Below are 15610 nucleotides of genomic sequence, written 5' to 3'. Positions count from 1 at the left end.
ACTCTTCAGGAGAAGCGCACAGAGCGTGTCAATGCACGCTGTGGACTAACAGCTTAGTGGATGAATCGGCACTAGAGCACACAATGTATGTCAGTTTATCTAAACTCCCGGATCGATTCCCCGATAGTATGGGTATATATGGGTTAGCCAGAATCTATATCGATAGACTCTTTCAACCACCAATATAACATTAGCCTAATACATACAAACCCTATCTCTCAAATAGCTACTTCTAATATACATGAAGGATGAACAATACTCTTCTAATAAAATATGTGTAGAGAAATTAATACCTCCTAAAAATATGAAATAGAAAATAAAATAGCCTTCATAACTTACTATAGAAATACTACACTCAACAAACTAGTCATAAATAGACCCTAGCTGTATACATCCAACACACAATAAAGTCTTGGGGTGCATTAAAAGAGGTATAGGGGCGAAGGATGAGAACATTATCCTTCCAGTATATAAGGCACTTGTCAGGCCTCACATGGAATACTGTGTACAGTTCTGGTCACCGGGGCTCAGGAAAGATGTTACGCTATTGGAGGGGGTTCAAAGAAGGGCAACTAAACTAATACATGGAATGACGGGACTGGAATACCCAGAGAGGCTATCCAAATTGGGATTATTTACCCTGGAAAAAAGAAGGTTAAGAGGTGATCAAATAACTATGTATAAGTACATGAGGGGACAATACAGGGGTCTCTCCCGCGATCTGTTTACACCCAGGACCTCGACGGTAACAAGAGGACATCCACTACGATTAGAGGAAAGTAGGTTTCATCACCAACATAGAAGGGGATTCTTTACTGTAAGAGCAGTGAGACTGTGGAACTCTCTACCGGAGGAAGTGCTGATGGCAAAATCCATAGAGGAGTTTAAAAGGGGACTTGATATCTTTCTGGAGAGGAAGGACATTATAGGATACAAATCTTAGGTTAATTGTCAATCCGGGTATACAGGCAGGTAGGAACTATTAGGGGTTGATCCAGGGAACAGTCTGATTGCCATTAGGGAGTCAGGAAGGAATTTTTTCCCCAAAAGGGCTAAATTGGCTTCTGCCCTTGGGGTTTTTTGCCTTCCTCTGGATCAACACAGGAGGATAGACAGGCTGGACTAGATGGACATTGTCTTCATTCAGCCTTACATACTATGTTACTATGTAATATATGTTATCTAAAATATCCGAATAAATATGATATTAATAAATAAACATAAAATTAATAAATACAAATATACAATCCTACATGAAACATATATCTCCTATCCCGGAAGTCTTATGTAATTTTTTCTAGGGTTTCATTTAACCCTTTCCAATCCAATTTGTATTCTGGTTTTCCTAGGGGGCTTACTCTTTTTCTGCCGTTATACAACGGAGCTATATGCTGGCTAAAGCCAGTACTGCATGAGGTGACACGTTGGATAGACTCCGACAGCAGAGAGGCTGGCAATATACAGTAAGAGAACCCCGACGGATGTCTTACAACATCGGAGCTGTACAGCCTTAAATCATAATGTCTTCAGAGGTCAGACAGTGGATTGGAAAGGGTTAAACCATTAGGATTCAATGAGTCCATGCAGAAGATCCAAAACATCTCTCGCTCACGCAACCTGGAGAACGATCTATAAGGAATAGTCTCCATGGTGTGACAATTAATTTTGTGGGGTCTTTATCATGTACTTCTTTAAAATGCCGAGACACACTGTGTTTCATAAAACCGGAAACTATGTTATAACGATGTTGATTTATCCTTGTCCTTAGGGGCCTGGTCGTGCGACCAATATACTGAAGTCCGCAAGGACATTCCAACAAGTAAATTACCCATGTAGATTCACAATACAAATGTTGTTTTAAATTCACTAATTTTCGTTCACGTTTCACGAAAACTTCTTTTTTACCGTTAAGATAGACGCACAACATTTGCAGCGACTTTTCTGTTTCACGCTCTGTGCGCTTCTCCTGAAGAGTGTCTAATTAGTCAATACGGAACTCACAATGTAGCGTGATGACGTGGCACGGTATACTGACACGCTCCGTGCGCTCCATTCAGTAGCGCTATTACCTCATCCTCGAGGCGTCCCCCACCACAGCGTGATGACGCAGCACGTGGATCTCTTCTACAGTGTATGGAAGTTCATCTATGTGGAACGCATGTGCGCTCCAGCACACACTGCATGATGAAAGCGGAACTATTCTAGTTACCGCTCTTCACCCACACACGTTTTGATGGCGTTCAGCGTGGTTAAGGGATGGAATCAGATGTCCCACATATGGATCCTTGATTAAGGTTTATATATATATATATATGACATTGGGTATAAGAATTATATGCTTGATAAAGGCGTCAGATGACGCAGAAACGCGTTGCATGCCCGTTAGTAGAGGTACTTTAAACCTGTTTTTATGTTGTTTGATTTTTATGGGATTAAAACTTGGCTTATGACTAATAGCCGCTGTATAAGCTTATTCCCTACACGTCCTTAAGGTCCTGCGATATGAGCGCTGCTGGATAAAGGTTTTTTCATTTTTTCTATGCTGAAGGGGAGGAGAGGAGAAAAAGTGCGGGAAGAAGGCAGGAAATGAAGGAGGACTCAGAATAGTCTTCAGTAGTCAGTCTGCGTAGGAGGTTGTCAGAGGAGGAGGTGCAGGGAGGAGGTCTGCAGTGCGAGCAGCTGAAGTAAGTGTTTCTCTTCAGGGAAGCCAGGGTTCACCAGCTCCCAAGTCTTACCAGCAGTGTGAAGGAGTAAGATTGAAGCCGTTCCACTAAAACAGTGAGTTACACAAAACCTGGTGAATTCAAAGCCTGGGGGTAGTAGAGCAGCCATCTTAGCTCTAATGTCAACACCTGCATAATCTAGATACCTAGGCCTGTGGGAATCCATACTGGGTAACTTTCCAAATTTAAATAGAGAGAAAGCGTTCAAGAGGAAAGTGTATTTACTTGAAAATCAACTGTACTGCATAACGGTTTGCTCTGCTATCATTCTGCAAGACTTCCACTGTTAATAGTACCATGTTTCAACTACTTCAAAATACTGAAGTAAACTGTGCACTTCCGGTTTGCTAACAAAACTGTTAACAGGACTCATGTCAAACTTTTTTCCGCCATTGACTACCATAGTCCCAGATGAAGTGCTGGCTTCACCTGACAAACCACAGTCATTATAACAAGATATTTATCTGTATTTTGTGCCACTGTGCTGCAACCGAGTAGGACATCTTTGCCGCCATTGTTGGGAAAGATTGCAGAGCAACCTGTGACATCCATCTTGCAATCCCCGTGGTCTCCCTCACATTGGCGCTGCACTACCATGGGCTATTGATAATATTGGTGTCTTCTTATGTGATGAAGGGGCCTTTAGGCCCTCCAAGGCTCCAGGGCCCGGTAGTGACTTCTACCCCTGCAACATCTATAGCTACATACCCCTATGCCCATACATACCCCTATAGCTATGGCGCTGACTTATTTTCCCCTTATGATATTTTAAGTGTTTTCATCTTTGGGTTCTTTTTGTCCCCAGTGTATTTATCTCTCATTTGGTCTTGCTTGTTTTTGGCTCATATTCATGAGGTCACTGTGGACCCTGCAAGAGTCACTATTCACTGGACAATAGGATTTCGTGGCTGCCAGTTTGCACAAAGTGGAGCACCGTGTCAGTGGTGGACCATGTAGGACTTGACGCTGATGTAGGAGCAGTGTTCCAGCATTGAACACTGTGTAGTGGCATTGCTGCATAAGAGGGGACTAATAGGATGGCATATTAGACAGAAGAAGTGAGAAGGAGTGTAGTAGTGACCACATATGGGGACTATATTTGTACCAGAGCAGAGCTGATACAAAAAGAATGAGGAAATGGACTGTCTTGGCTGACCACTGTGGGCAGAACGTAGACCTGCCCAGAGATGGACTGAGCAGTGGACAGGGTATCTAGATGACTTGGAACCAACTACAAGGCCTAACCTTCTAACCATTCCGAGTGAGTGGACTGGTGGGCAAAGGGGACAATTTCAAGAGTATTATTCCTCTTCCTGCATACCATAATGAAAGAATTAGCATTGTGTTTTGTAAGTTTTCAGCATTCATGTTATATTGTTACTGCAGCTAGAATTGAGTGGTCCTTAAAGAGGACTTGAACTAGAACTGCATCTAGGACTTGGGGACTGTAGTTCTGGTGTTGCACAGAGTATTATTTGATGAACACATTGCATGCTTGCAGCTTAGGGAGGTCGAAATGGCATAGCAGTCACAAGGACCCATAGAACTACAGGATGATTCCTCTGCTAAGTGATAGGTGCCACTCCATTCTAGGAACATGGATGGGGCAGGCTGTGGCACAGAGTAGCTTCTCGGAGACTCATAACAACTTAGGCAGTGAGCTAACCCTTCGGCACAGCCAGACTTAGTGAAAACCCCTGCAGAGATTGAGATTCTCCATTATAAGGAACAATATGAAACGTCATGCCTCTTGTAAATAAATAAATTTGATCAACTGCAACATATGTGTCATTCTGGAGAGACCCTCGTAAGGTACCTTCAGAGAGGCTGATAGTCGCCCAAATAAGCGGTTTCAGGTGATTATTGGCCCATGTACACATGGACCCCAACAGGGCATGGATCTAGAAGTCACTCAGATGTCACTAGTTGTTCTGTTTTATCTCACTGAAAGGAACGACTGCTGAGCGGCTTCTCGCTCACTGTAAACAGGAGTCGCTCAATCTATAAGCGACTCTCGTATACTGTAAATGGAGGTGGGCTGGAACTTCTGTGGTCCACTCCACCTGCATTCACTTGAACGACTATCTCTCCTCTGTAAAGCATCGGAACAATAGTCGCTGATAGGGCTGTCAAGCCCTTTACACACATAAGTTGTTATGATACTCTTCATTCTGGACCCATTTCAAAAGGCTTAAAAGTGTTGTCCATTTTGGTCAGATCTTCTTGCTGGAGGTCCTACTGCAGGAAGGCTTGGCTTCACAAAAATCAAGTGACCGCTGCAGCCAATAAGAGGCTGCAGCATCACCGTCTGTTCTCCTAGCATCGGAGCTCACATCCCGAGCGCCATGATGCTAGGAGTACAAGAACGTGACGCTGCCACCTCCTATTGGCTGCAGCGGTCACATGATTTCCTGTGACATCATCTGTCACAACAAACACTGGGATCACAGTGAGCTACAGCTCTGGATCCCTGTCCCTGGAGGAGGGGGTACGTATATCTCTGTTTATTAGTTTACCCCTGGAGGTCCTACTGCAAACGGTTTGTCCAATAACCAAACAAGCCCTTTAAGCAGGTTCAAAGATAGGCAGCTAACTTAATAAATGAATGCACTACAAGACCGAGAGAGGTTCTACTTGAACACATAATGGATTCCCAGTGGTGTGGTAGGTAGTAAGTGGATAGCCGATGATGAGGAACAACACAGCAATTTATTCATACAATCAAAAGATGGACTTACTGTTTAACCAGAAGTAAACTTGTGACCACAGAAAGCTGGTGTAGTTGTAGATACGGGGTAGCAAGGCAGCAATTGGGACGGGGGGGGGGGCCTAGGTTTGGGAACAGCCGGGGGCCTACGGTCTGATGAATCCTTCCCAACCTCGTGTATTAGAGGAAGGGTATAAAAGCTCCAGATAGTCCTGTGTAATGTTGCGTTATTGTCCTTTAACTATACATTCTACTGGATTAGTCTTTTCTATAACATGGACACATTTTTTCCGAATCAACATAATTAGAGCGCACAGATGTGCTGTAAATATTTAATATCACGTATTCATGAAAACCATTTCTTGTCATCTGGCCAAATACAAAGACAGGAAACAAAGCGGGGAGGTGGAGCGTGAAGGTGATACTGTGCTGTATTCCGTGCTTTTATGGGAAGACTGGGGTAGTTTACTAGCCAGGCTCATATTCAAACAAACTCTCTGGAGTATGAGGCCTTAGTCACACGGGCGTTTATTGCCGCGATTTGCGCATGCGCATGCGTCCCGCGATTTTTTAAAACCATTGCTTTGCAATGGTATCGGACACATGAGCGCTTTTTATGCGCTCGTCCGATAAATTAGAGAACAGAAATCGCAGATCGCACCTATCTGCGATCTGCGATTCCTGTTCTCTTCTCTATATGCGCTCAATGGGGCCGGCGGCAGCAGCGCCGACCCCATTGAGAACATATAGAAGACAAATCATTCTTCTCTGCCACAGCTGGAACAGCTGTGGCAGAGAAGAACGATGTTTGCCCATTGAATTCAATGGAGCGGCAATACAGCCGCTCCATTGAAAGCAATGGGCTGCCGGCGTGCGCGGGGTTAATTGTCGGGAAGGGGTTAAATATATAACCCCTTTCCTGCAATGCATCCTGAAAAGTGAAAAAATAAAAAAAAAGGATGTACTCACCTGCTCCCGGCAGCTGGAGATCCCGGCGGCCGGCCTGCAGTGGGTGTGAAGGGGGTGTGACTCAGGCTTGCCCCTGATTGGCTCAGCCTGAGCCAATCAGAGGCTGATCTCAGTCACACCCATTCATGAATTCATGAATGGGTGTGACTGAGACTTGCTTCTGATTGGCTCAGCGCTGAGCCAATCAGGGGCAAGCCTGAGTCACACCCCCTTCACACCCACTGCAGGCCGGCCGCCGGGATCTCCAGCTGCCGGGAGCAGGTAAGTACATACATTTTTTTTATTTTTTCACTTTTCAGGATGCATTGCAGGAAAGGGGTTATATATTTAACCCCTTCCCGACAATTCATCCCACACTCGCCCGCAGCGCTTGCATTCAATGGAGCCGCTGTATTGCCGTCTCCATTGAATGCAATGCGCTGGACAGCTCCGGCCCGTTTCTAATGAAACGCGGCTAGGAGCAGATTTTCGGGTGATTTTTGGGCCGATTTTTCGGCGCCGGTCACGCGATTTGCGCATGCGCATCCGTCATGCGATGCGCAAATCGCGTGAAAAAACGCCCATGTGACTAAGGCCTAAGGGTGCATTCACACGGGTCAGAGAAATGCGGACCGATATTGTGCTTGTAAAAGTAGGCTGCTCACTGTGAGTAAGTTGTAATTTGTGAGAAAATTGTATCACATCGCATCCGTGAAGATGCATGAAAATCACGTGTTTTTAATAGGAAAAATTAAAAATCACATTGCACTCACATGGAAATTCATAATTTCTCACTGATTGTAAACAACAGGTGAGATTTTTTCAGACATGCAGAAAAATGGAACATGCTGCGCTTTTGCTATCTTGCAGCATCGCCTCGAGAAAAAAAATCGTACATGTAAATATAACCATTAAAAACAATGGAGTCTATTTCAATGCAAGTTTTGTCATTTTACAGTACAAGCAACTCACGTGTGTGACTATGGGTGCATCCACACGAGCGAGCTTCTCACACTGCAATACACCCCATTGTTTTCATGTGATTTTTTTTTTTCTGCGAGTGCACAGAAGTCTCACCCATTGGAAACAATGGATGAGAAAAAAAATTGTTATTACACTTGCATTGCACTCATATGTACATGTGAGTTTCATGCACATGCGATGCATGTTTAGTGATGTGAAGATCACAATTTTACAAGCATATTGGTCCCAGAGAGGTTATCAAAATTGGGCGCGCTAATGACTATGTATAAATATATCAGGGGACAATACAGAGATCTCTCTCATCATCTGTTTATACCCAGGACTGTAACAAGGGGGCGCTCTAATAACTATGTATAGATATATCAGGGGTCAGTACAGAGATCTCTCCCATCATCTATTTATACCCAGGACTGTAACAAGGGGGCGCTCTAATAACTATATATAGATATATCAGGGGACAATACAGAGATCTCTCCCATCATCTATTTATACCCAGGACTGTAACAAGGGGGCGCTCTAATAACTATGTATAGATCTATCAGAGGACAATACAGAGATCTCTCCCATCATCTATTTATACCCAGGACTGTAACAAGGGGGCGCTCTAATAATTATATATAGATATATCAGGGGACAATACAGAGATCTCTCCCATCATCTATTTATACCCAGGACTGTAACAAGGGGGCGCTCTAATAATTATATATAGATATATCAGGGGACAATACAGAGATCTCTCCCATCATCTATTTATACCCAGGACTGTAACAAGGGGGCGCTCTAATAACTATATATAGATATATCAGGGGACAATACAGAGATCTCTCCCATCATCTATTTATACTAAGGACTGTAACAAGGGGGCGCTCTAATAACTATGTATAGATATATCAGGGAACAATACAGAGATCTCTCGCATCATCTATTTATATCCAGGACTGTGACTGTAATAAGGGGGCATTCTCTATGTCTAGAGGAAAGAATGTTTCTATACCGACATATAAGGGGGTTCTTTACAGTAAGAGCAGTGGGACTGTGGAACTCTCTGCCTGAGGACATGGTGATAGGGAACTTGATAAACGAGTACAAGAGGGGCCTGGGTGCCTTTGTTGAGCGATACAATATTACGTTAGATCACTGATTACTTATTGGTTGGTGATCCGGGGATTATTTTGATTGCCAGATTAGAGCCAGGAAGGAATTTTTTTCCTAAAATGAGGAAAATTGACTTCTACCTCAATAGGTTTTTGCCTTCCTCTGAATCAACATGGGGGATGGTAGGTTGAACTGGATGGATGTGTCTTTTTTCAGATTTATACACTTTACTATGTAACATTTCAGAACAGACCTTTACATTCTTTTATGGGCTCCTGGAATTGGATGTTCCCTCGGCGTGTCCATTCTATGTTTCCTGCACCGATGTAGGTTATTAGTATTTTTCTTCTAATATTCATGATCTTTTGGAAGTTATTTGTATTGTTTTTCATAATAATATTCATATGTTCTTGCAGGATATTGTTTTGCTCCACAGTTCAGAAATTGCTAAAAGTAATTGTTATTCTTTGCACTTTCTATAGGCTTATTATACGGCGTGATCATCTTCTGGAAGGCACATTTAACCAAGTAATGGCATACTCACGCAAAGAGCTTCAAAGGAACAAACTATACATCACATTTGTAGGGGAAGAAGGGTAAGTGCAGAGAGCTATGAAACCAATAGAATGTAAGCATAATGTATAGTATAAAGTGCAAAGCATAGAAGGGCAACACTTTATATTAACCCTTTCCAATCCACTGTCTGACCTCTGAAGACATTAGGGTTTAAGGCTGTACAGCTCCGATGTTGGAAGACATCTGTCGGGGTTCTCTTACTGTATATTGCCAGCCTCTCTGCTGTTAGAGCCTATCCAAAGTGTCACCTCATGCAGTACTGGCTTTAGCCAGCAGATAGCGCCGTTGTATAAAGGCAGAACAAAAGTAAGCCCCCTAGGAAAACCAGGATACAAATTGGATTGAAAAGGGTTAAATTCAATTAAAAATGTTCAGATGTACATTTCATGTATTATGTTACTGTGAGACTTTGAAATGCATGGATCCGTGTCCCTACCAACTGTTCTGATGTTGGATGAGGTTTAGGGTATAAAAATATCATCTATGCCAGTAGCCATCAACCTGACACACGTGGCCCTTTATTTCAATAAGAGGGCTGCACTTCATGTTCAGCCAGGGCCAGAACAGCATAATGCATAGGACCATACAAGTTTAGGGCTCACTTACATTGCTTTATTTGTGGTCTGAGTTCCCTTCTTTTCTGCCAATAATCTCAGCAGATGAGAAAGAACACATTTCCCATTTTCAGTAGCCAAAACCTGGTTTGAATATTGCCAAAAAACACTCGTTGACCAAAAAAATAACGCAACAAAAAGACGTTGTTGGAATTGAATGAAACTTTATATGTAGGAATGTAATAATATATGTAAGTGATTACAATATCAGAGCAAAAGGATAGGTTTATTGGGGAAAACTGTACAATTCAAAGGAGGCTCTAGTACCCTGTTGTGCCGCCTCTAGCCTGGACACATGATGAGATGTAGTCACGCATACAGGCTCCTTATTATATCCTGCAGCACATTTGCCCAGAGATGTTGCAACTGGAAATCTATATCCTGCACACTCACAGACTGCCAAAGCTGGCATTCCAGATGGTTCCAAAGAAGCTCAATGAACGATAAATATGCCAGCCGGGCAGGCCGTGTAAGAGTGGCAATGTTGTGGAGGCATTCCTGTGACCCCATTGCTTAGTGCAAATGTTCATTATCCTGATCAAAAATGCCTATTGGAAGCCCTGCCATGAGAGGAACACATGAGGCCGCAGGATTTCTGGTACATACTGTATCACTACTAGGGGTGACCGACTGTCTTATGCGATGGCTTCCTAGATCATCACACCAGCAGTGGGGGCAGTGTGCCGCTCCTGAGTAAAGGCAGGATTGAGGCGCTCACCACAAAGTCTCCATACTCTTACACGACTGTCATCAGCTCCCATACACTAAACGGTTGTACTGTGTAGCAGTCCCGGTTTCTCATCCATGACACCGCTGCAAACTAAGGTGACTGTGTTGAGGTAATAATGGTGGGAGATGTGATGGTCACTGTGACACCAAATTTCCTTCTGCTAGGCACATGGAAATAGTCCTGGCAGAGACAGGGTTCTGTGATGAAGGTCTGTCCCATCTTTATCTGGGTGGTGGACAACAAAATTGTTGGATCTGCTCATGCTTGCCGGTGGATCAGAGGATTCTCTCTACTGGTGGTCTGCTTAGGCCGTCCGGAGCCTGTTCTGCATGTGTGCGTGCCCTCGTGTAGTCACTGGTCCCAACACCTCCTAACAGCTTGGTCAGAACAACCTAGATGGCGGGCAATTTGTCAAAACAACCATCCTGCTTCTCTCTTTCAAATGAAATATCAAAGTCTGTTAACTGGCAAAATGTTTTCGAGTGCATTGTAGAAGCATGACTAGCGGTCAACGATCTCTCAACAAGAGGTGCACTACACAAAATTAGCCTCTGGGAATCTCTTTATAGGGCAATGAAGGAAGCACTTTTACGGCTTCTAATGGCAAGATCCAGTGTCTGATCGGACTACAACTGTAATCAGTTACGTAACTGCCTTAGACATAACTGCATGCGGAGTTTTGCTGCAATCCAACATTTCTATCTGGGTGCATAAAGTGTATTCAGATGCCATAGTGCTCCTACTACTGAAGGCCCATTTAGACACAACAATTGTCGCTCAAAATTCACTCAAAAGCCATCTCTTGAGTGATGATCGTTGTGTGTAAATGTGCGCCCATCGTGTGCTTTTCATGCACTATTTGTTCATCCCAAGCTTAAAGGGGTTGTCCCGCAGAAGCAAGTGCAGTTATGCACTTCTGTATGGCCATATGAATGCACTTTGTAATGTACATCATGCATTAAATATTGGCCATACAGAAGTTATACACTTACCCCCTCCGGTGCTGGCGTCCCCGTCTCCATGGCAACTACCAAACTTCTCTGGTCGCCGCAACAGTCGCGCTTGCGCAGAGAGGAATCCTCTTCTGAATGGTCCTGGCTCACGAGCTGCGTCCTGGCTACTCCCCCTTCTCAGCGTCATCACGTAGCCCCGCCCCCGTCACGTGGTGCCGATCAGCCAATAAGGTGGCTGTAATCGGCAGTGTTGCTCAGACTGGAGAAGAACATCCACGGTGCACCATGGGAGAAGACCCGCAGTGCAGCATGGGAGAAGACCAGCGGTGCACCTTGGGAAATGACGGCGGCCATCTTGGAAGAAGATTTTTATAACTTCATGAAACAGCTTCATGGTGAGTAGAAACGCTCTAAAAAAACGATTTACTGGGGTAGTTTGTGATGCTTGCTTAACATGGGGGACTGGGGTGTGAAAATTTTTTCGTTTTGGCCGCGGGACAACCCCTTTAAGGTCAGCTATGAGCCTTATCAGCGCCGCACTCTGAGTTCTCAGCGGGATACCGCTGATTGTATTCTTCCAGCTGGTATCCCGCTCAGAGTTCTGAGCAGGATACAGCTGACAGCTCTGAGAACAAAGCAGCTGTTTGCAGATAACAGCACTCCTGCCGTCATCTGCATACAGCTGGAGCATTTATTTGCACGCTAATAAACTCTTAAGTAGCTAATTAGCTACCTAATAGCTTATGCAAAGTGATCGGTCAAAGCTGTCACTCAAACTGCTGTTTGAGTGAATTTTGAGCTATCCTCTTTCAATGTAAATGGGCCTTTGCTCAATGTGACAGAGATAACAGCTCGTCTGTTTTCAGCCTACTGCCTGATCATTATTTCAGGAAAGTCAACTGCACTCTTACGTGGCTACCTTTATCTGAGCCACACAGTAGACATTAGTCTGCCCCTTCTATTAGCTACCACTTGGGTACTACTAAACTAGATCATACGGTTGTCGAGATTAACAGTATGTGATCATCTATAGATCTGAGAGACCAGTGCTGTATGGACAGTGTGTATTATGTATGTGGAATGTATCACTTGCCAACAGAACTTACTGTATTGTTGAGTCGCACATAGGCATCTATAGGGTAGCCATGCATGTTTCAGAGTTTCTGCCTTAAAATCTAAATATACAACATAATGTAACAAAACCGATAAGTTCATAAACTTAAAGTGTCCTATATTATAATAAAAGACAAGGTGTGTGTACCGTTACAATGACATGAAATGACATACCAAAAAGTAATAGAAAGTCACCATTGGCATTGAGCTGTAGGTTCATTAAAGATAAGAGGATGCTGTTTCCTTTATTGCAGGTTAGACTACAGTGGACCATCAAGAGAGTTTTTCTTCCTTCTTTCCCAAGAGCTCTTCAATCCGTATTATGGCCTATTTGAGTATTCAGCAAATGACACTTACACGGTACAGATCAGCCCAATGTCTGCATTTGTAGAAAACCATCTTGAATGGTGAGTATTTTCTTGAAGCCAATTGTTCCTCTACTAATAACAAATTTGTCACTTGTCATCCTTCGTCCAGCAATAAAAGGTCCTGAGAGGAGAAGACTTATCAGACATTCTAGGTAGCCATACCAAGCTTATCATTAAAGGTCCATTCCGGTGATTTTTTTTTCATTCATTCATTATATTGCTATCCCTCCAGCCTATATAAATGAGCTAGTGTTAGCTTGGTTAGTTGGCTATTTTTTTTCTGTCTGAATCTCCTGGTCTCTTTTTTCTCAAACGGTCATTCACGTGATCTCAATTCTGAACAGCTCAGTTTTGCTTAGGGTTATATATTCTTTTTTAATCAAATTCATAGTTTGTGTGATGCTATTACATTATCGCTACCCAGAGGCAGATTGAGAACCCAAAGTGGGCCTTGAAAAAAAATTACAAAGTGACCTATTGTTGTAGGTGGGCCCAAAGCAGCAGCAAGTGTGGCAAAAGCAAATCGGCAGACGTCAGCAAATCGCCATCTGCAGCCATGTAGGTGGATAAAGGGGAGAATCTTATGAGGCGTGCATAGCTAGCTAATTTTCTGCAAAAAAATACTATGCAAAGACCAATAGTAATCACATACCGTGATCATATAGTGGGAGATACCAGCTCTACACGGGCACCCTGCAGACTGTTTAGGTGATTACAGTACCATTGTATTCAGTGGTCACAGGTGACATCCTCTCTGATTGGAGTCGTTCACTTTTCCTTTTCTTTTGCATCCATCCCAGAGCGCCATGATGACTTCTTCCAGCTCCAACTTATCTCTGCAGAATTTGACACACAGGCATCTTTGGCAGCTTGCTTTTCTAGCACCATCCCTATGTTATCCACACCTCTAAACAAACCACACTTCTATAGTTCGAAATATAGAAATAATAATGCCACCTGTGGTGCCCCATACAGTAATAATATCTCTCCTTTTGTGTTCCTTGTTGGCCCCACACAGTAAGTGCTGCTTATACTGACCCTTACACAGTAAAAGTGTCCCCACTTAGCAATAATGCCTTCTTTATGCCCTCACTCAGTAATAATACCTCCCTTTGCTTCCAGTAGGTAATACCCCTTTTCTCAATATTCAATAGTAATGGCCTCTTTTGCTTTCAGTCGGTGAATAATGGTCCATTTTTCCCCCATTAAGTAATAATGCCCCCTTTTGCCCCAGTCAGTAAAATTGGCCCCTTTTGCCCCAGTTAGTAATAATGCCTCCTTTTGCCCTTAATTGTTAATAGTGACCCCTTTAGTCCTTAGCCATAAATAAGTGACTATACTCACCTCCTTTGTCACTGTGTGTCTGCTGCCCCCTTGCTGACTTCCTCATTGAGCAATCATGTGACAAGCGCATATGATTCACATGGGAATGTTAGCAGCGATCATGTATGTGTCACACAATCGCACAATGGGGAAGTCAGCAGGGGACAGCAGCTGCGCAGTGACAGAGGAGGTAAGTATAGTCATTTTTTAATTTCATTAAATACACTAAAAAATTTAAATTCAGGGGACCCGGCTGCTGTGCCTGACCCTTCGACCGACCCCGGGACCACCAGGATTTTTGCCTGTGGAATGAAGGCAACCGTCACTGTCTCTACCACAGAAGCTGCCTAGAAGGGGACACAGACACAGTTAGTGATGATGATCGTGATATTATGCAGCTATCCCCTAATATATATAAGTGGGCTAGTGTTACCTTGGTTAGTTATTTCTTTCTATCTGAAACTTTCAGTCATTTCTCCTCAGATGATCATGTGATCTCAGTTTTAACCAGCTCAGTTCTACTTGGGGTTATCCATTCATTTTCTAGTCAGATTCTCTGTTTGTTACATGGATCTACCACAGAAACTGCTTAGAAGGGGACACAGAACTCTTGTCACAGTCACCGATGATGATCATACAGTTCCTGCCACACAGTTATAATAAAGGAGATCATAGCTCAACCTCATAACTGTATACTTATGGTCCGTAGCTCATTTAGGTGAATATTGAAGGTAATGATGATAAAGCTGTCCCCCAAGCAGGCAAAGATAGTCTAGCCATTTTAGGATAGATGTAAAAATGAAAATAAAAAATCTTAGCCTCAAGATGGTGCCTGATAAGCATCAGACAGAGGGCTGCACTGCATGGAAGTGGCTGGAATACACAGGAGACCTCCAGAGTGTGACAGGCAATCAGGTGAGGAAGGGAGGGATGGAAAATGTTTTTTCAGCGAAGTGGTCCTTTAATGGTTACAACTTTTAGATGTTAGCCTGAGATAAATAATTACATAATATGTCTTTTAACAGAGCTTTTTGCAGCTCAATAACTAATTTAAACCCTGTTGCAGTCCGCAGAAACATATTGAATTGTTTATCGTTGCAGTTTTTATGAGATTTTCATGCACCTTTTGGGCAAAAAATATACATTTAGGAACAGAGTGGGCAAGAGACGCTTACTGGATGCCCAATACAGGTGATTTAGAATGCTCCTGCCCCAAACTGAATCCCTGAAGCACAGCATGAAGGCAATGAGATTAATAATCATTCATTAAATTAAAGGGAATTGCTTATTCGACCCTAGAATCTAAAGCACTCAGTCACTTGGGCATGATATCCAGCTGGTTGCACAAAGAGATATAAAGGTAGAACATTGCTTTTTGTTTTTCTTATACCTTAACCCCCTGAGTGGCACGCCCGGAAATTTTCCGGGACGAGCTCCACTGCTCATAGCGACATAGCCCGGAAGATTTCCGGGCTA

General features: G+C 43.3%; 1 protein-coding gene across 2 annotated transcripts in view; it reads left to right on the top strand.

Moving 5' to 3' along the window:
• The window catches only part of LOC136590990 (E3 ubiquitin-protein ligase HECW1-like), a 186977-nt gene that overhangs the window by 150817 nt on the left and 20550 nt on the right, over positions 1 to 15610 (top strand). For both annotated transcript variants that reach the window (XM_066588455.1, XM_066588456.1), the window contains 2 exons: positions 8940 to 9053; positions 12698 to 12850. In XM_066588455.1, the coding sequence (XP_066444552.1) occupies positions 8940 to 9053; positions 12698 to 12850 (267 nt within the window). The remainder of the gene's footprint in view (positions 1 to 8939; positions 9054 to 12697; positions 12851 to 15610) is intronic.

This window comes from Eleutherodactylus coqui, unplaced genomic scaffold (genome assembly GCF_035609145.1).
Source record: "Eleutherodactylus coqui strain aEleCoq1 unplaced genomic scaffold, aEleCoq1.hap1 HAP1_SCAFFOLD_26, whole genome shotgun sequence".
NCBI classification, from domain to species: Eukaryota; Metazoa; Chordata; class Amphibia; order Anura; family Eleutherodactylidae; genus Eleutherodactylus; species Eleutherodactylus coqui.
This window is presented reverse-complemented; position numbering and strand designations above follow the sequence as displayed.